Source organism: Neophocaena asiaeorientalis, unplaced genomic scaffold, assembly GCF_003031525.2.
Source record: "Neophocaena asiaeorientalis asiaeorientalis breed wild unplaced genomic scaffold, Neophocaena_asiaeorientalis_V1.1 scaffold67, whole genome shotgun sequence".
NCBI lineage: Eukaryota > Metazoa > Chordata > Mammalia > Artiodactyla > Phocoenidae > Neophocaena > Neophocaena asiaeorientalis.
In genome coordinates, this window is record NW_020173731.1 from 6,724,033 (window position 1) to 6,746,637 (window position 22,605).

General features: G+C 41.0%; 1 protein-coding gene across 8 annotated transcripts in view; it reads right to left on the reverse strand.

Moving 5' to 3' along the window:
* Window positions 1-22,605, reverse strand: part of HHAT (hedgehog acyltransferase) — a 334,459-nt gene that overhangs the window by 263,061 nt on the left and 48,793 nt on the right. For 6 of the 8 annotated variants that reach the window (XM_024751038.1, XM_024751039.1, XM_024751040.1 and 3 more), the window contains one exon: window positions 9,476-9,589. The exons of the other annotated variants lie outside the window; for them this stretch is intronic. In XM_024751038.1, coding sequence (XP_024606806.1) covers window positions 9,476-9,589 — 114 coding nt within the window. The remainder of the gene's footprint in view (window positions 1-9,475; window positions 9,590-22,605) is intronic. 8 annotated transcript variants of the gene reach the window in all.

The following is a 22,605-nucleotide window of genomic DNA, read 5'->3' on the forward strand; positions in this document are numbered from 1 at the left end:
TGGTGTGTGTGGTGTGTGTGTGTGTGGTGTGTGTGTGCTGTGTGTGCTGTGTTTGTGCTGTGTGTGTGCTGTGTGTGGTATGTGTGTAGCGTGTGTGTGGTGTGTGGTGTGTGTGTGTGCTGTGTGTGTGGTGTGTGAGTGTGTGTGGTGTGTGTGTGGTGTGTGGTGTGTGTGTAGCGTACTGTGTGTGTGGTGTGTGTGCTGTGTGTGTGGTATGTGTGTAGCGTGTGTGTGCTGTGTGTGTAGCGTGTGTGTGGTGTGTGTGTATGGTGTGTATGTGTGGTGTGTGTGTGGTGTGTGTGGTGTGTGTGGTGTGTGTATGGTATTTGTGTATGGTGTGTGTTTGCTGTGTTTGTGGTGTGTGGTGTGTGTCTGGTGTGTGTGTGGTGCGTGCAGTGTGTGTGTAGTGTGTGTGTGGTGTGTGTGTGGTGTGTGTGTGGCGTGTGTGTGTGGAATCCCCACACAAACAAAAAGGGAAAATAACCAAAACCATTGCAGAGTCCACACAACGGCCTTCTAGCCTCCTTTTCCTGGGAGCAAAGCCCCGTGGGCCCAAACAAAGCCAATTTCATCCCTCCTTAGAGATGCAGTGATGGAGGTGGAAGAGTCTGATTCCAGGAAAACCATTAATGCATGAGATTCCTATTAGGTGTGTGGTTTCGATAATATGCTGGAAGGGAGCGCCTGTTCACCTCGGCCTTCCAGAGGTTAGTTTACTTGTCTCAGCCAGCGCTATGGGACCACGCTTTTCAGCCTGTGGCCAATGAGCTCAGCCAGCCGGGGCCCAGTGCTAATAATGCAGGTGCCGCCAGTCAGAGGTCAGGTGAGAACGCACCCTGTGGTCAGCAACAGCACCCAGCCTCAGCCCCCCACGTGGCCAGCCTTCTCAAAAAGTTTGCACAGGTGTATTTTTGGTTCTGAGGGCAGGGAACGCAATGTCTCAGGTGGTGAGGGTGTTCAAGAAAGGAGGCCACTGTCTGACCCACCCCACATACGTTCCAATCATAACAAACCCCTAGCCAAAGCTCAGAGCCGTTACTCAGCCTCCCCTCCCTCCCAGGGCACTACCCGCGATGTAGTCTTGCCAAATCCCAGAGAAAGCCCTACCCAGAGAAAAGGCGTTTAACCTTGGCCGAGGAGCTCAGTGGAAAGTTTTATTACTTGTCATGGCAAAAAAAAAAAAAAAAAAAAGGAAGAAAAAGAAAATCCCACTTTTGAAAATAAACTCTTCTTTGCCTCTCTCTGGGAGGAGGTAGGGCCACAAAGGCAGAGACGGGATTATAGTAGATGAAGGCGGGAAGCATCCTTCAGGGTTCAAGGGTTGTAACCGCAAGAAGTGATAATGTCTAATCCTCTGTGCAGCATCGTCCACAGTTCATGGTGCCCCAGAATGCAGAAACAAAAGACAACTGCAACCCAAATCTTCCACCCAAATTAAGGCCATCTGGAACACTCAGTCCAGGTGGTGAAAGCATGGAGCTAATGGGGCCAAAGTTGTGGTTCATACTTACATAAGGACCAAGCAGACTCAGACAAAGAGCACACTGTGCCCCAGCCCGACCAGAACCCTGCCCACCAGCTGTTGCACAAATCAAACCTGCGATCACAAAGAGATGGGAGACCACACACACACACACACACACACACACACACACACACACACACACGGCTCAGTGCAAACTCTGCCACATTCCGAGAAAAATGCAAACAAAACCTCCTACTGAGTTTGGATAAGATGTGCTCTGCAGATAAAAAGACAAGTCCACCTATCCACTCATGCCTGGTAATGAGATGCAGGAAGCTGAACTAAGCAGATGCTTCCACTCCCTTCAAGGCACAGCTTACAAGCTACGTCCTCAGGGCCCTTCCCTGACACCCCCAGGCAGATGTGGCCCGCTCCTCCCAGCATCCTGATCAGGATTTGGTTTCTTCTGTCACTTCTCACTCAGCTCCTGGGGGCAGGACTGTGTCTCCCCATCCTTTCTCCCACAGCCCAGCTCAAGCTTGAAACAGGGTCAGACAAAGACATGCAGGAGAGGAAGGTAGGTATGGCTGGACAGACAACCTCTGCCCTCTGGGGTTTCAGAAGTTCTGACAGTCGCCTCCTTTTTGAGCACCACAGAGGGAACGGCTCCCAGGAGCACACACAGACCGCAGTCGCGGCACACAGCAGAGGCCAGCGGACCCCAGCAGCAGCCACCTCTTACTTGGCTGTCATCGTACGTATGCCAGCACAACCTTGAAAACCATCGGACTCTCACCACTACCCCAAGGAAGCAAGCGGTACCGTCCCTGTTGTACAAATGAGGAGAAAGGCTTCAAGATATTAATTAACTGGCTTAAGACTGCATCACCAAAAAGTGACAAAGCCGGGTTTCAGCCAGGAGCCCTTAGCCACCCTGAATGTGGACTCCTAACAGGAAGAGAGTTAACTCAAAGTTACAAGCCAATTAACCACAGGAACATCTATATCCTAACCTAGGTAGGTTTCTGATGGTGGTAGGTACAAAACAGGAGCTGAAAACAGGAAATTTGGAAAGAGGGAGGAATATCCGTCCACGAGCAGAGGGTGAATCTACATCTTGCACTGTCTACTGGGGCTATATCTACTCCAAGGGAAGAGGGGAATTGGTTCTTGCAGACAAGAAAACCTTCCTCTATGCATAAAGCACAGGCAGGTACACAGTACATAAACAGACAGTACATCTGTGGTATTAAAATGTCATAAAGGGGAAGTGACAATTGGGGGAAAATAGCTAAAAATGCTCCTGGGGGAGAAATAATGAAAAAAAAAAAAAAAAAAGCTAGAGAAACACTGATCTACAGGAAGCAAACAAGAGGTAGCAAGACAAAGAGTGGGAAGCAAAGGAGACCAGTCAGATGGGGCCATGTTGGGCCTGATGCACATGGCAGAACGGTGAGGAAGGTAGGGGATGAAAACTCAGTGTGCCCAGGGCAGCCTCATCTTTCCTTCTCCCTGCCACACCATTCTTCCACATGTTCAGTTAAAAATATATCACATATCAAACACAGGGAAAGGAATATTTATAAAGTTTATAAGGTATAAAGAATAATGAAATAACACCTGCATACCTAGCACCAGCTTAAGAAAGATAAAGCTACCAGTGCTTTAAAGGGCCCCTGAGCATATGTCAAATACATCTCAATTTTAAAAATGTCAATTATACCTCAATAAAAATAAATAAATAAATAATCAAAGCAAAACCAAAAAAACCAAAAAAGGCCCTGGTTATCTCTCCTCTGATTCTTTTTTCAGCTTTTTTTTTTTTTTTTTTTTGGCTGCGTTGGGTCTTCATTGCTGTGTGCAGGCTTTCTCTAGTTGCGGTGAGCAGGGGCTACTCTTCATTGCAGTGCGCGGGCTTCTCATTGCGGTGGCTTCTCTTACTGCGAAGCACGGGCTCTAGGTACACGGGCTTCAGTAGCTGCAGCACATGGGCTCAGTAGTTGCCGCACACAGGCCCTAGAGCGTGCGGGCTTCAGTAGTTGTGGTGCACAGGCTTAGTTGCCCCATGGCATGTGGGATCTTCCTGGACCAGGGATTGAACCCATGTCCCCTGCATTGGCAGGCGGATTCTTAATGTCTGTGCCACCAGGGGAATCCCTCTCCCCTCTGATTCTATCTCCCCAACCAGATGTGACCACTATCCTGAATTTATTTTCATGGCTATCTCATCTTTGTGATCATACACGTGAATGTATCAATGTAGTCTGTACAGCTCTATGTGCATAGGAGCATATCTGATAGATTCCTCTGCAACTTGCCTTATTAGCTCAATGTCGTGATCCAGAAATTCAGCCACGTTGACAGTTACAATTATAATTCATTCCTTTCCATGGAATAAATTCACTACAATTCATCCACTTCCCCATAAAGAATATTTGGATTGCTTCTGGCTCTTTGTTACTACAATCCCATTGCTGCAATGAACGTCCTGGCTCATGTCCCCTGATTGGCAGAGAAGAGCTTCTGCAGGGAACATGTCCGAGTTAGCACTGGTAGCTGTGGACTTTGCACCTCTTTGACTTCACTAGGTAATGTAATACAAAGAAGCCATACCAACACATACTCACAACCTCTCTGTATGAGTTCAGGTGGCCAGTACTTGATATCATCAGGGGATTTTTGTTTTATCTTTGCCAAACTGAAAGTATGAAATGGTATCTTGTAGATTTAAGGTATATTTGCTTGACTACTAATGAAGTTGAACACATTTTCATAAGTTTATTGGTCATTTGTGTTTCCTCTTCTGCAAATTCCTTTTCCCATATTGAGCCCTTTTTCTATTGGGTGACTTGTTTTTTCCTTTTGAAATTTCTTTATATATTCCAATACCAAACCTCTGTCAGGTTGCAAATAACTTCTCAATTAGTGACTTGCCTTTTCACTTTCTTCACTGTGTTTCTGGATACATACAAAGATGTACATTGATTATTATACATTGATAAGTTCTTGGTTTTAATGTGGTTAAACTTATCAAATTTTTCCTCTACAAGTTATACTTTTTGTGTCTCAATTAAGAAATCTTTCTCTACCCTACCATCAAGAAATATTCTCCTCCTACATCATGCTTTCTAAAAGTTTCATACTCTTTTTTTTAAGTCCTTTTTTTTTTCTGGCTGCATTGGGTCTTCGTTGCTGCGCGCGGGCTTTCTCTAGTTGTGGCGAGTGGGGGCTACTCTTCGCTGTGGTGCGTAGGCTTCTCTTGTTACGAAGCATGGGCTCTAGGTGTGCGGGCTTCAGTAGTTGTGGCACAAAAGCTCAGTAGTTGTGGCTCCAGGGCTTCGCTGCTCTGCGGCATGTGGGATCTTCTTGGACCAGGGATCGAACCTGTGTCCCCTGCACTGGCAGGTGGATTCTTAACCACTGTGCCACCACAGAAGTCCTATTTTAAGGACTTAATTCACCTTGAAAATGATTATGAATAGTATGAGGTAAGTATTCATTTCTTTTTAATATGACTCAACAATTGTGTCAGCACTGTTTATTGAAGTTTATCTTTTCCATGCAGATCTGAAATGCCACATCTGTCAAAATCAAGTTTCCATCTATGTACAAGTATTTTCTAAACTCTATTCTGTTACATTGGTCTATTTATCTATCCTGGTGCCAATACAACAATGTCCTAATTATTATATCTTCATTAAGTCATAGTATCTGGTAGGGCGCATACTCTGATTTTGGTATCAATTTTATGCTCTCTTCTTCATAAAATGAATGTTCCCTCTTTTTCTATTTTCTGAAAAAGCCTGGAAAAGATTTAAATAATTTGTGCCTTGAATGTTTGGAAGAAGTGGTGTGTTAGACTACTGTTTTCTTTACAAATAGATTTTTAACTACTTACTCAACTTTTCATGGTTATAGTACTATTCAGTCTTTCTATTTCTTCATGAGTCAGTTTTGGTAAGACACATTTTCTAGAAATGTGTCTGCTTTGCCAAAGTTTTCAAAATTATTGTCATAAAGTTGTGCAAAATATCTTTACTATATTTTTTATCCTCTTCTCCACACCTAATATTGGTTATTTGTGCATTTTTTGACCAATCATGCCACTGATTGTTTCATTAATGTCTACTCTTATTTTTGTTCTTTCTTCGTTTCTCTTTTCTGTTCTTTCCTAATTTCTTAAGTTGTATGCTTAGCTCATTAATTTTCAGCTTTTCTTTTGTTTTAATAGGAGCATGTAAAGTTATGTACTTACATAAACTTAAAATTATCCAAGTAGCACCCTACAAGTATTGATATGTAATATATTTTTCATTCATTTCTAACTATTTTCTAATTTCCAGTATGATCTCTTTTTTTACCTATTGTTATTTTAAAGTTTGCTTTCTCTTTTAATTTCTAAATGAATTACAGTTTTCAGGTCATTGTGTTACTGGTTTCCAACTTAATTACACTGGGATTAGAGAAGGTAACCTATTTAAAACACAGCCTTTGAAATTCATTGAAAATTACTTTATGGTTAAGATGTGGTCAGTTTTTATAAATATTCTATGTGTTCTTTAAGAGGATGTGAATTCTCCAGTTGTTAGATGTAATCATTTACGTTTCTTTTTTTTTTTTAAACCTTCAGTGGATTCCTGCTTCCCAAACTATAGTATTTAAGATCCTTCATAGTTCACTTATAAACTACCTTTTTATTTATTTATTTATTTGGCTGTGCCAGGTCTTAGTTGTGGCATGTGGGATCTAGTTCCCTGACCAGGGATCGAACCCAGGCCCCCCGCATTGGGAGCGCAGAGTCCCAGCCACTGAACCACCAGGGAAGTCCCCATTTACGTTTCTTATATCAAGCTTATTAATTGTATTATTTGTTTTCTTCTATCTGATATATCAATTAGTGATAAAATTATGTTAAAATCTCTCCCTAAAATCATAGATATATCTATCTTTATGGTATTGATCAACTTTTGCTTTCTATATTTGGAAGGAAAATAAGCAAACTTAGAATTATATCTTCCTAATGAAATGAACTTTTTATCATTAAACAAGAACCCTCTTAGTCACAAATAATGTTCTTTGCCAGCTATTAATGAAATTGCACTAGTATCTAGGTGGACGGGACAAAGATGAGTCTTATATTTGCTGGAACACCTTTCTCCATCCTTTCACTTTCAAACACTCTGTGTCCTTGTGTCCTTCCGTTTTAAGTATATCTTGCTAGAAAGCACCCCTGTGGATGCTGTTTTATTTCTTTATTTTCCTTTTTTTCTGTTTTACTTTTATCCAGTCTGACAATCCTTTTCTAGGGTTGGGGGGTGGATTGGGTCCATTCACACTGATTGTGACTACTGATATATTTGCATTTATTTCTGCCATTTCTTTGGTGCTTCCTCTTTGTCCTACCTTTTCCATGTTTCATCCTTCCTTTTTAATGAAATTTCTAACAAATGAAGCCTACCCCTTTTTTTAATGTATTTTATTGAAGTACAGTTGATTTATAATGTTGTGTTAATTCCTGCTGTACAGCAAATTGATTCAGTTATACATACGTATACATTCTTTTTCATACTCTTTTCCATTATGGTTTATCACAGGATACTGAATATAGTTAGGACTTTGTTGTTTATCCATTCTATATATAATAGTTTGCATCTGCTAATCCCAAACTCCCAATCCATCCCTCCCCCACCTCTCTCCCCCTTGGCAACCACAAGTCTGTTCTCTATGTCTGTGAGTCTGTTTCTGTTTCATAGATAAGTTCATTCGTGTCATATTTTAGATTCCACATATAAGTGACAGCATATGGTATTTGTCTTTCTGACCTACTTCACTTAGTATGATAATCTCTAGGTCCATCCATGTTGCTGTAAATGATATTATTTCATTTTTTATGGCTGAGTAGTATTCCACAGTATATATGTGTCACATCTTCTTTATCCATTCATCTGTCGATGGACATTTAGGTTGCTTCCATGTTTTGGCTATTGTGAATAGTGAGAAGCCCACCATGTTTTAAAAGGAGGAAAAGAAAAAGAATAATACTATCTCATCAACCCTACTTTACAGAAAATGATAAATTAGGATTCAGTGGTGAAAAGCCTTTCTAAGGTCAGAAAGCTAACAAATGAGAAAGCCCAGGACCTAATCCATCATCCAGCACTCTTCCACTCCACGACAGCTGACCCTTTCCCACAGCAGCAGTAGTGAGACGGGCTGAATTTCACATACTCCTCAAAATAGTTCACCTTCCCCCCGCCCCCCCCCGCCACAGAGATAGAAAACACAAGTATTAAGCTATTTATTTTACAGATGGGAAAACTAAGACCTAGGGGCAGTAAGTCATTTACCTAGGGGCAGAGAAATTTTGTGTTAGAAACAAAAATGTTAAATTTCTAGAAACACTGATGTCTTAGCAAATACCAAACAAATTTGTGGAAGAAAAGAAACACATTAATGAAGGCTGAGGTGGATATGTTCATAACTAGTTTAGGAATACAAAAAACAATGGATTACTTATTATTAGGTTTGCTCAGAAGGTTATATAAAATTGAATGAAGGTGATCAAAAGGTACAAACTTCCAGTTATGAGAAAAATAAGTACTAAGAATATAATGTACAACATGATAACTACAGTTAACACTGCTCTATGGTATATTTGAAAGCCGCTAAGAGAACAGAATAGATCCTAAAAGTTCTCATGACAAGGAAAACACATTCTTTTCTTTTTTCTCATTTTTTCTTTGTATCTATATTAGACAATAGATATTAACTAAGCTTATTGTGGTAATCATTTCACAATATGTGTATGTTAAGTAATTATGCTGTATACCTTACTTATACAGTGCCATATGTCAATGACATCTCAATAAAACGGAAAAAAAGTTGTATGAAATTTTAAAATATATTCAGATCTGACAGCATCTAAAATTTTTTATTTTTTGCTACTTTAGAAGATGGAAACTACTTGAGTACAAAAAGGTAATCATTATCATATTTAAAACAAAGAGAGTTGGTGTGCTACTGGGATTTTCTGTATTCCAGCACGAGAAGCAGGCCCAGAAAGTACCAATTTTCAGGAAAGATCTGAAAAAGAGCCCAAGTCCGGTGACATCTCTAAGCACATGGCACTGTTTTCTCAGTTCACGTTTGGGTCTCTTGAGCCCAGAGGCTCCTGCTTCTCCTGTCCCTTCAGTTTCTTCACCTCCATGAACCTCTAAGAATCAAACATTTCTCCTGGGTTGACTTCCAAGTCCATTTTTGGCTGTGCTTTGTTTTTACTGGGTAGAATTCCAAGCACAGACCCATTTCTTTTCAGATTAGGAAACCACAGAGGCAAGATGCATATATGAGAGGATGCTGGACAAAGTCTGGCCCCTACACTAGAGAAAGATCCTCCTGGCACTATCTCAGGCCCCGTATTAGCTACAATATAAAGAGGTTCTCAATCCCACCTCTTGCAAAAGCACTTTTCAAACATCTGCTTGGAAGAATCTCTTGTTCTTGAAACCAGGCCAAGGAAAGAGCAAAATACTAGAATTCTGATCTATAACAGCTACTGTAGCATAAATTACTTGACATGAAAATCATTCCCACTTCTTAATGAAATCATTCTCTTTCTTCTGAACTGAAATCACATATATTCTCAACAGGTGGTTTTTATAGGATCATTTGATTAAGAATGGTCTTAAAGAATACCATCTGAAGTTTAGTTTTAGTCTAAAACCTTCATATTCATTGGTTTGAAAAACGACTTGGAGGAAGTAAGCACAGGATAAGCATGTATGAAATTTTTATCTTATCAAACATCATTAACAATTTATCTTATCTTTATCTTTTATTTTTATCTTTTTATCTGATAATTTATCCTATTGACCAGTAACAATTCTTTCTCATCTTTTCCAGTCTTCCAAGGCTAATATCCATGTCTCCTGATTTGCTAGCTCAGGTCTCTTTCTTCACAAAAAGCAAAGGAGAAAGAAGCTTAAACGGAAATGATGCACATAACCGTACCTTCCTTGCAAGCAGGTTGGCTACTTGAGACACACCCATGTGGCCAAGGAGAAGCCACACCAGCCGCTGCTTGCCCCACTCCATCCAGAAGCTCCACTCAAAGTCAGTTGGGTCCTAAATCGGCCAAAACAGCAGTTTATCAGAGGGATCTTGGTACGTGTTTGAGGCAGAACACAAACTCCAGTTAATAAAACAATTGCAAGAAGGCCAGTATGAGTCCAAATGCTATACAACGGCATTTACACAACATTTCCAGCATCTACCCCACCACACACCGCACCTACTTATACCCTCCCCTCCAGCTTAGCTGGTTTCATTGCCATTCCCCCACTGAGTGTCTTTGTTAAAGCTGATCTCCCAACCTCTGGACCCTCTATGGGACAGAAACTATTATTGACCCCACGTTATAAAATATGAAACAGAGACTTAAAGAATTCAGTTCATTTACCCAGCGTCACATAGATAGTACAAATAACAACTTAGGTTATCTCAGTTTCATCACCTAGATGCTTTCACCAGCAAGAGAAATGTACACTGGACAGTAATAAAATTGTGTAAGGTCAGTCATGTTAAATCTTGCTGTCACTTACAGGCAGGAGGATAATTTGATAGAGAAATTAACTAATTCCCTATAAGATTACAAGGAAAGAATGAAAGATATACTTCCCTTCACCTTGGGAAGCTATGTCCATCAGTGCCCTTTGTCTGCGTCTGTACCAGGCTCTGTGTCTATATGGCTCCCTGACAGGGGCAGGTGAAAAACCTCTGGCAAGATTGGACCCGTGGACACCTGGGGGTTCACACCTAAAAGCCTCGGCCTCAGGAGCTCCAGGGAGATCATGGCAGCCAAGCAGAGCATGGAGGGAATAAGCACAGTGATTGGCCACTCTCAAACGGATAATGTGGGCTTGGCCCATGAGCACCTCGGCACCACCAGGATGGAGGGCAGATGTGAGGCCCTCAGAATTTTCTAGCCAAATCGTGTGGGTGATGAAGGAATCCCCCACTGACTACTGATCTATCAATACTAAACACCTCATCAGTCTGTACAAGTGAAACTTTGAGTCAAATTTTTAATTGGGTTTAAAGGAAAATAGGATTTTTTTCTATTTTTTTCTTTTTTTTTTTTTTTGCACTTGAGGATTGAGGGGCAATTTCATACAAGTTACACATATTACAAAACTCTTTTTTTCAGAAGGTAAAATATAGATTGAAGTGATCTTGATTCATATCAGACTATGGATGTAGAGGTAGCAAATGTAGCAGCTAAGGCTGCCGATTCATCTTGGGTTTGGATCCCAGATCTAGCTACATACTGGCTGTGATGACCTTGAGTGAGATACTTCACCCTTCCGCTGTCTGTTCATATGATAACAGGACTGATTTTCTAGGAATTTATGAGGTTTAACTGAAAATACATGCATATCAAAATTTTAAAACAGTACCCGGCACACGGTACGCACTAAAAATTGTTACTTGCCACTAACTGCTAGTCCCATGTGCTTTCCATCCTGTGTTAACCAGCTAAGATTGTATCACGCTTTACATGTTGCCTCTTGTTAATAAAAAAAAAAAAAAAAAGCTTTTCTATTTTCCAAATGAAGAAAGACAGCAGTACTGTGCTTCTCAAACAACACGTTTTCCCCACAATCAAGATCCTGACACACACACAACCTGCTCATAGAGCTCCCCATCCCATGAAACTCACAGATCTAGTCCAATTCCTTCCATTCAAAGACTGACTACATCAGAGCCCAGGACGTGCCCACGCTGCACACCCAGGCAGCAGCAGAGCAGAGAGCTCAAATCGTTAACCGGGCTTTATCCCTGTTCCAGAGCTCATTTCCCCATCTTAAAAATGTCAAATTAGTGGAGAGTCAATCAACTGATTAAAGGCGCAAAGGTCATGTGATGAGGCCATGCTAGTAAAATGCCACTTTGTAACATGGATGCATACACTAAAAACCAAGATGGAATTTTTTTACCCCCCTCAAAATAAAAATCCCAACATTTTAGCTTTTTAAATATAAATAATGTTTTTGAACATTCAGAATTACATTAGAATTCATCACCTCAGACTTATACCTATGTTTCAAAACTTGTCCAAGTTTAATTTCTAGGGGGTAAAAATGAAATAATATCTCATAACATTCAAGAAACCAAAAAACCTTTATGCTTCATCCTAAGGCCCAAAACTACTGAAAACCCTGTGCTGGGCTTCCCTGGTGGTGCAGTGGTTAGGAATCCACCTGCCAATGCAGGGGACACAGGTTCGAGCCCTGGTCCGGGAAGATCCCACATGCCGTGGAGCAACTAAGTCCGTGCGCCACAACTACTGAGCCTGCACTCTAGACCCCATGATCGACAACTACTGAGCCCGCGTGCCACAACTACTGAAGCCCACACGCCTAGAGCCTGTGCTCTGCAACAAGAGAAGCCACCGCAATGAGAAGCCCGTGCACCTCAACGAAGCGGAGTCCCCGCTCGCCACAACTAGAGAAAGCCCGCGCGCAGCAATGAAGACCCAACGCAGCCAAATATAAATAAATTAAATAAATAAAATTTTTTTTTAAAATCCCATCAAAACTACACAGTCTCTCATCACTAATTATTTCAGAAAAGAGCCATTTAAAGGAAATAAAAACATTTTTCTTATGTCTATTCTTCTCCATTTAAAATATTTACCTAAAGGAAATAACCAGACAGAAAAGCTGACTTAATGAATAGAAGATGGCCAATAAGTAGCAGTTACTGATTTGGGGAAGAAAAATGTTGACTTGCCTGATTCCATAAGCAAAAGCCTTATAGACCCTGAGCTCAGTCATTTCAAGGTAAATCTTAAAGTCTCAAATCAAGAACAACTTTTTCATGTTCTGTTCCCTCCCCATTTTCTTTCTCGATCCTGTAATTCTTAGTCAATTAGAAGCCTCTTCTTTGGTTCTGTAAGGAGGTCAAATATAAACCGGGGATAAATTCTAGCTGGACAGAACCAGGAAGGCTCCCCCGTGGAGAAAGGGGAGCCTGAACTCCAAGATTCACAACCAATCTTCTACATCAGCGCTTCTCAAACCTCAGTGGACACACAAATCACCTACAGATTTTGCTAAAATGCAGATTCTGATCCAAGAAGTCTGGGATAGGGCCTGGGATTCTGTCTTTCATCCAAGCTCTCAGGGGATGCCATGCTGCTGGCCTGGGGACCACATTTCAAGTAGTAGAGATTGACATCATCAATCATGATTCCCTACATTGTTCATAAGCCCAGAGAACCCTTAACAGCTCACACCACCCCACGCCATTCCCAGGCAGGGACACGCTAAAGCTGACCACCTAATATTCACAAACAGAGCAACCATCATCCTGTAATAAACTGAGTGAGTTAAGCATGGTCATTCATTCTGAGGTTTTCAGTGTGCAATGAGGCAAGAACAGAGGACTCTAAGGACATGATGATTCTTGGTCTCTTAAATAGTGACTCTAACTTCCTGGTGAAACGTTATTTCTCCTACTCTTAACAAGGAAAAGGATCTGGGCCTCTTTTCCCATAGAGAGCAGAGTTCTACACTAGGTACGGGGGGGAAGAAATGTAGAATTCCTCACCCTGGAGGAGGTCACGGTACCAACACTAACACCCCGGACTCTGAAAACCACTGCAAAGAAAGACAGGTAACAGTGGTGTCATTCATCTACATATACTAGAGATACAACTGAGACCTTTCCTTTTTTTTAATCCATGTTACAGATGAGTTAACTGGAGGTCAGAGCAGGCAAAACTAGAGGCGGCAGAGCTGAGTTTCAAACCCAGTCCTGTCTGATACCAAAGAGGAAGCCCTTTTCCAAGCTGTTTCTACTTGTGCTGACGCTCTACCTGGATTCCCCCACCACTCCCAGACACATACACACACCCCACTATCCGACCAAATTGTTTCCAACCCTAGGGATGCCTCGTTAATGCCCCATATCCACAGACATGTCAGCTCCAGTGTGAAGCCTTCTCCACCCTTCCAGGTGGCCCTCACTGCAACCCTTTCTCTGTCAATTCACAACTCAATTCTAGCACTTTTATGATAGCACATTTTACTACAGCATATTTAGTATAGCACTTTTCACTCTAGCTATTTCATGTATTTTCTCTCTAGAGGGAAAAAATAGTAAGTTCCTGAGAGCAAAAACCTTAACTTAACCACAAATTTCTATCATGATTACCCAACAATCAGTAGGCCTTTTAACATGGTGGGGAAGTGAAATCAGGTGATCTAAGTTCTCATCACATTTCTCCCCCTGTGTAAACTTGGACAAGTCACTTCACTATCTGGCCCTGAGCCTTCCCGTATGTAAGAAGAAGGGCAGATTGCTTTCAAAGGGTGGAAAAAAAAGTTATTTTTTTCCTAAAGGAAAAAATACTAAAGGAAAGAAATACTAAGAGAACAGCTAGTCACCCGCCTACAGAGAGCGTCCTGACTGAGTGCCCATCATTCCGGGGGTAGGGGGAGAGAGATTCCCCCCTCACACTCCCATGTCACCAACCCAGGCCTCCAAGTTCCACATCCACACTGTCAGCCTGTTCTGTTCCAGCAAGTTCCCCAGTCATCCAGCCTCTTCCCCAGATTGGGAAGAAACTACAGCATACAGACTGACTATGTGCTATGATTCTGCCTATAGCAAGATAAGAAAAAGAAAACTATCTTCAGAAAGGTTAAATATCACATCCAAGGTCCCACAGCTAATATATGACAGAGCTCGACTTTAAAGCCCCAGGTCCTCAGGCTGCAGAGTCTGTGCCTCACGTAGTAAAATACATGTAACGTACAATTTACCATCTTAACCATTTTTAAGTGTGCAGCTTAGTGGCATTAAGTACATTCACGCTGTTATACAACCATCACCACCATCCGCCTCCAGAGCTCTTTGTTTTGTAAAACTGAAATTCTGTACCCATTAGACAGTAACTCCCCGTTCATACCTCACCCCCGCCCCTGACAACCACCATTCTACTTCTGTCTCTATGGATTTGACTACTCTGGGTACCTCATGTAAGTGGAATCATACGGCATTTGTCCTTTTGTGTCTGGCTTGTTCCACCTGACACAACGTCCTCAAGGTTCATCCATGCCGCAGCAGACTGCAGAATTCCCCTCCTTTTTGAGGCTGAATAATATTCCACCACTGAATGGATACCCCACATTTTATTTATCCATTCATCTGTCAATGGACATTTGGGTTGCTTCCACTTCTTGGCTCTTGTGAATAATGCTGTTACACACACGGGTGTGCTAAAGGTTTACTTTTTAGTATTTTGAATTTTAAATGATTTCCTAATGTTGCCAAATGACCTATTTTTTTTTTTCTTTTTAACGTGTGTACTCATATCTGGCTGTTCAAATCTCTTTCAAAATCATCTAGTACTTCAAGGGCAGAAAGTTAAAAGAAAAAACTCATGGCAAATGAAGATCTTATGTTGCCAACTCACCACTGAGTAAATTTTTCCTTATTCTAGCCATGAATTCCCATCAGCCCTGAAGCTCACCAGATGACAGCACCCTCACTTCTGGCCTCTTAGCTGGAGTCCTGCAGTGTTATCACAGGGGAATGGCCAAAACTCTCCTCCTTCCGCTTTTTTTCCTGCATTCCTCAGACCATGTTGAATTAGCTGAAGATAATCCCATGGCTAATATGGCCAGGCCACTGGACTCAAATGTTGTTAAAGCATCCGGTACCAAGTACAACCCCAAGGCACCTACCAAGACACCCCAAGGGACGCTGAGAAAGTCATCCCACAGATAAAATCAGTTACACCAAGTCCACCACTGGTTTTTTAACCCAGACTCTCCCAAGACCTCGCCTACTTTCCAGTAAATCACTGCTCTTACCAGTAGCTGAACCTTTAACTCACATATGATTAGAAGGGTATTTGCCAAGATTTAACAGAACTGAAACTCCACAACTTAGGAATTCTGAAAAAGCTTGAGTTTGAGGGAATTTCTTGTCTTGCTGCTGTTGGTTTAAGGTAAATTCACATAGCACAGAATTAATCACATTAAATTCAACTCAGTGGCATCTACACTTCCAGTGTTGTGTGACCACCACCTCTATCCAGTTCCAAACATTTCCATCACCTCAAAAGGAAGCTCTGTACCCATTAACTGGTCACTCCCCATTCCACCCTCCTCCCCCAGGCTCTGACAATCATAAACCAGCTTTCTACCTCTGTGGATTTAGCTACGCTGGGTATTTCATATACGTGGAGTCCTGCAGTGTGTGACTTGGCTTCTTTTACTCAGCATAACGTTGCTAAGGTTGATCCACATTGTAACACAGACGAGTACGCCATTCTTTGTTATGGCTGAATCACATCCCTTTATAGGGCTATACCACATTTTGTTTATCTATTCGTCCACTAATGGATATTTCAGCTGTTTCCCCCTTTCGTCTACTGTGACTAATGCTATAAATATCTGTGTACAAGTGTTTTTAAAATACCCATTTTCAATTCTTTTAGGTCTACACCTAGGAGTAGTACTGTTGGGTCATATCACCATCTATGTGTCATGTTTTGAGCAACCCGCAAACTGTTTTCCACTGTGGCTACACCATTTTACATTCCAAGTTTGAGATTTTAAGGCCAAAAAAAAGGCTTCCTAAACTAACCCTCTGCCCACGGGGAGTTTTACTAACATCACAGACAGAGAACTCAGCTCTTTCAACAAGGCCTCTCGCTGCTCTGAGCCTGCTGACCTCTTTGGGCAGACACTTGAGGAATCTGCTGTTTTAACATTCCAATTTCATCCTGGGGGCAAACGTCAGCAATGGCTGGAAATAAGGGGGTAAAAATTGGCTTTGGGATATATCTTATTACATAAAGTGCTCCCTGAAAAGTTAATCCTGTCAGTCTGCAGGATTTTGCATCTGAATTTTTTAAATTCAATAATTCTTTCGGTTCGTTTGAAAGAATTATTGTTTTGTTAAGATCGATACAAAGGCTAAACTGGCTATTTACTTAATGATGAAATCTGCTCTGACCAGCAAATTTATTACCATCCATAAACGCGATCAGGAACTGAAAGAACGTGATAGAAATCTCCCGGGTGCAGACAGTCTTGGCTCAGTACCCACCAGAAGGAGGGTTCAGGACCTTAGAATCGTAAAATTCAATTCCTCAGGGTTCAGGAAGAGCTGCAGCCTAACTGGAATGGTCAGCTACTTCCATTGACTCAACAGAGTTAAATCTGACCTTCATTTCTACACTCTTCTGGGGCCTTGAAGGGAGCACGGGTGGAGATTCCCACAGAGTTAACAGAGGGAATTAACATCACTAATGAGGAGATCGTGGGCTTTAACATCCCTCCCAGTAAAGGACACCAAGAACACAAAGTAAAGTGATTGTAATGGGTGGCCTCAGAGGAAGGCCTGCCTGTTTCCCGGAGATACTATTCTCACCTCGAATTTGTGTCTATCACAATGCAGGGAAAGTGACCTTATTCTCGAAGTGGCTGATGGAGCCAGTGGTGTGCTGTGTGTGGCAGAGACTGGACTGTGTTCACGTTCAGGAGAGCCAGGCTTGAGTCTCAGTCCTGTCACCTACCCTTATGTGACCTCAGGCTGGTCAGTCCTCCTTTATATAATTAGAACTTTTTAAAATTTATTTTATTGAAATATAGTTGATTTACAATGTTAATTTCTGCCGTATAGCAAAGTGACTCAGTTATACATGTACCTATGTGTGTGTGTATATATATACACACATAAATATATATTCTTTTATATTTTATTTATTTTTTATTTTATTTTATTTTTTATTTTATTTATATATTTATTTTGTATTATATATATTTATTATATATATATTCTTTTATTCTTTATATATATATTCTTTTTCATATTCTTTCCCATTATGGTTTATCACAGGATATTGAATATAGTTCCCTGTGCTATACATTAGGACCTTGTTGTTTATCCATCCTATATGTAATAGTTTGCATCTGCCAATCCTGAACTCCCAGTCCATCCTTCCCTCCCACCTCTCTGGCAACCACAAGTCTGTTCTTTATGTCTGTGAGTCTGTTTCTGTTTTGTAGATAAGTTCATTTGTGTCATATTTTAGATTCCACATATAAGTGATATCATATGATATTTGTCTTTGTCTGACTTACTTCACTTAGTATGATAACCTCTAGGTCCATCCATGTTGCTGCAAATGGCATTTATATAATTAGAGTTTAAAGTGATCATAAAAGATAAGGGGATTCGTTGGTGAAGTGCCAAGTCTAAAGTTAAAAACTGTTAATGCCTCTAAAATTGAACTCATCCCTCGAAATCCATCCTGCTTATTGCTATCAAAATAATCACACTGAAACAAGGGCTAGCAAACTTTAATAAAGGGCTAGATGGTAAATATTTTCAGCTTTGTGAGCTATAGAGTCTCTGTGGCAACTACTCAACTCTGATGGTGTAGCCCGAAGGCAGTCATAGTAAGACATAAACAAATGGGAGCAGTTGTGCTCCAAAAAAACTGTACCCACAAAAACAGGTGGAGGGTCAAATTTGGTCCAAAGGCCCTGGTTTGCAGGCCCCTCTTCTAAGGGATTGCCATTTCTCCTAGACCCACCACTTGTCTCCTAGTGAGAGTAGGTCAGGAACATTGTTTTATTACACATATGGATGGCATTTTACTATCAGCTGGTAGTAATTTACTATCAGCTGATAGTAAATTACTGATGGTAATTTACTATCAGCTCTGAAGTCTACATCTACAGATGAAGCAGATTCTACGAAGGCCACAGAAGTCTCAGCCACAGCACACCCATTACCCTTGGTTATCCAGGAAAAACTCGGAGCTACTGCACATCTTTTTCCTCCCGGTACTCTGCGCTGGACATACTTCAAAGGTGGGGACTATTCTCTGCACAATTGGTCTTGTTCCCCCCATTCTGTTCCCTCTTCACAGCACCAAAGTAATATTTTTAAGATCACACCTGATCAAGTCACTCTCCCACTTAATATCCTTCAGGTTTCCCCCCTTAGCATACCAGAGAAACATTCTTAGCAAGACGCATGCAGCTCTTCCTATCTGGCGCTGCCCAGCCTTCATCATCCTACCCAACTTTTCTCCCCAGTTCTGCAACATGGCCATGCTGACCACCCAAATGCACTGAGTTCATATGGTCAAAACTTCCCACACTTTGCTCCCTTTACTTGGAGAAACCTGTCCCTCAAACATCAGGATGATGACCTATCTTTCAGGCCTCAGGTCAGGCAAGCCCTCTCCCAGGAAGCTTTACCTAATCCATCCATTTATAGTCCAGACAGATTGTCCCTTGTCTATTTTCCCTCAATGTATGACGGTTACACATATCATGGCAATTTACCACATTGTACTTTAATTGTAGGTTACTGAGCTGCCTCTCCAGTAAACTGTGACCTCTCCCCCTGCCCCAAAAGGGACTACATGTATATTCAGCATTGTATCCTCCAAGAAACCAACACATACTAGACACTCAATAAAAGTTTGTTGAATAAACTGAATGACATATGGGTCAATTCATTTTTAAGAACCTAGTGTAAACACAGTCTACTGGGAAAAGGGAATAAGAGATACAAAAAGTGGAGAACCTGGCACCTATCCTTGAATGCCTTTATAATCACAGTTAGAGAACAGAAACTCATGGAATATTTCTAGTGCATGATGTGCTCTGCAGATTATCTTCACCAACTCAAGGCCCACCCTCTGGTTATATCAATTACTTGCTCTAAAGAGTTGGACAAAATAGAGTACTGTCATAATAGAGGGTCTATTTCATGATTTAATTATAAGACTTAAATAAATTAAAATATGGAAAACACTTGGAATAGTGCCTAGTACTTATTAAGTACTATGTGTGTGTTTGTTAAGTAAATATGCAAACAAAAAAACAAACAACAAACTCTATTTTATTCTGATAGCCCCAGAAACATACATCTGAGAGTTTTCAAGCTGTATATCCTGAAACAGATAGAGATACTCATAGATATGGAGATAGATAGAAGTAGAGAGGGGACCTGCTCAAGATTCCCTCAAACCCAGTCAAAAGAAAGGAAAGCAGAAAGGTTCTAGAAACTGGACTGGAAAGGAGTGAATCCATGATTAACAAAAGGGGAACATCGGCATTCAGAGAAGCTGTAACATCTAAAATGCCTTGGGAAAGCAACCATCTTAACCTTCTTCTCAAAATAAAATATCTGCTCTGCGTGGCTGATACTGCCAATTGCCTCAATCAACACTCCTCGACCACTTCTAGTTTGACTTCCTATACGTTAGAGGTTAGAAGGCAAAAAACTACATTTCCCAGAATTCCCTGTAGCTAGCATGTTCCCTCTGGACCTAGCTTCTGATGAAAAAATACACAGACCTGAAGGTGAAAGAACGAACATAAAAATGTATGGGCTTTGAGACTTCTGAAAGAATGGTGGCAGAGGCTTTTGTTATTCTGCAGCAGCCACGGTGGAGGCTCCAGGGTCCAGTCAGTCCAGAGGTGCTGTAGCTTCCTGGTGTGGCAGCTTTTACTAGTGCACCACAGCATTGCATTCTCCAGCCAGGAGCTGGGCAGCAGCCACGGTTTTACAGGGTGGCTCTGGGAATTGCTCCAGGAACCTTACTTAGTGCCCATCCCTATAGATCTTTTGACTATTCTGAAATCTCCTTAAATCCCTGCAATAAAGTCCTTTCTGCTTAAAGACAGAGGTGGATTCTGTTGTCTGCAATGGAGCCTTGATCAACATACTTTGGAAAGGATTTTTCTTCTGACTGCAGTACAGCTCTAGCTGTATTATAGAAGCATTATGAAAATAATTCACTTTGAAGAACATCATTCTGAAATAAGTCTATTCAGTGCAGAAAAATAAATGGAGAAAAAAACACCAGGTAGATCACTCCAAGGAGTGTTCTAGAACTGGATAATGAAGGCAGTGAGTGTTTCACATTCATAAATGCACCAATTTATGGATTTCAAAACCAAATAGAAAATTAGCTACCTTACCCACTGGTCTGTATTTTTCATTACCATGGCTGTTTTCTCCTTGGATAGGGAAAACAAGGAGAGCTGTATATATTTACTGTTTTCCTTACCTCATATCCAACATTTTGCAAAAAAAAAAAAAGCAATACAACAGAAACACTAAACACTTCTGCATATCTGTTTCCTAAACAGCATTTGTGCATATTATTTACTTTGAGACCATACCTAATTCCCAAACACACTGATCAAAACTTATCTATGAATAGAGAAAACCTTTATAAAATACTGGAATCCAGAAATGTTTCCCTACACATTCAAAGACAGCAAGCTCACCTTAATGGTCTATAATTCTTCAAAGGGGAAGGGAAAAAAATATGACTAATTTGTAGGGACTTTGCACAGAAGCAGCACTGCTCTCTGGATGAACTCAGGCTAATGATTCATTTAGCAATTATTGGAAGAGTTTTCTTTATCTTTCAACAGATGCTTTGCTATTTCTAAAATAATTTGAACTAAATTATTTTACTGCTCACAATTTCCAGAGACAATACTCTTTCTCCAACATTTCCTCAAAGATAAAATATTTTCACTAACAAAACTTTTTTTTTCCTGTAAATAACAAGTCTCTGCTTAAACATCTTTACCATCCTACCCAGGTAAAGAAGATGCTCACAAGGGTGGGGACGCCATCAACAGGACTAGCACAAACAGTGCAACAGGGAAGAACCAATTCTGACTCCATGTTGGATCTGCTTCTTTTACTTTAACCTTTGCTTTTCACTGCTTTTGTTATTATAATCACTGTCTATGGCTGTAAGCATACATAATGGCCTGCCACAGGGAACCCTGCCCCTCTGCCTGTTAAACTAAAAGGTCTTTGTTCAGCTCACAGAGAGACATTCTGACCCTGCCCACCTGTGGATGGCTGCAGAACATCCCATCCTATTTTGCAAGATAAATGGCCTTTTTACTGTACTTCCTCAACTCCTCCCCTCTGTTCTATAAAAGAAACTGTCATCCAGACCCCGTAAAATGGTTTTTTGGGGACCCTAGTCTGCCATCTTCTCAGTCTGCCGACCTTCCGAATAAAGTCGCTATTCCTTGCCTCAACGCCTCGTCTCCCGATTTATTGGCCTGTCGTGTGGCAAGCAAAGCAAGCTTGGACTCGGTAACAACAGTACTGTTTAACATGTACCATCCAGTCTCTTAACTGGCCCTCAGGATCTAAGCCTTGCAAATAGGTACAGGGTATAATGGGGGTGGGAGGTGTTCTGCACAAGGAAAGAGAAAACCTCTCAAAATGACTTAATTCATCAAGGGGACCTAATTAATGTGGGTGGATTCTTTGAATCTCTTCAACCCAATTGCCAACCCAAACTCAGTAACATCCTCGGGCTATACCTCTACCTCCCTGCTTTCTAGAAGTTGCTCCAGATTATTCAAGATATGTGCAATATACGTGATCAAACAAATATAGATTCTCTCTCCGTACTTTGTCTATTCCATATTTCTCCTTTTCTTCCTAAAGCTAACAAAGAATCAATTTTTTTAAAGAAATATTAAATTCTGGTATGAAATCAAAGGCACAAAAACTATATTATAGTCTCCATATCTGTCAAACTGTTAAAACACTAACCATATTTTCTATAAGGTATGTGGAGAAGTGAGCTATAAACAATTAATAAAGCTGCTAAATAAGTTAGGGGTCATGACCAAAAAAAAAAAAAAAGTAATAGACTGGGATGACTAGACAGCAAGTTATACAAGCTCATAAGATTTCCCAGCTACAAACTATGCTAATAAATCATGCATCTCATTAGTGTCACTCCTCCAGAACACCAAAAAGACAAAGTCACAGTAACACGGAGAAAAAACAATGATCCCCAGTCCTTTGGGAGCCATGGCCCCTAAAATGGCCCTCACGCTCGGAGAATTTGCTTTCTTCTTAGGAAGTCTTCACACATTCAAGAAAACTCATTAACATGTAACGTCTCTGTGGTGGGCAAATACTAGCAAACTTCAACTCCAGATGGAATCCCAAAATGTTGAAGTTCCCCAGGGCAGAAGGCCAATTAAGAAAGGTAAGAATAATACAAGAGAGAAAAAGGAAAAACTGACATTTTTGCCATCCATCTAGGG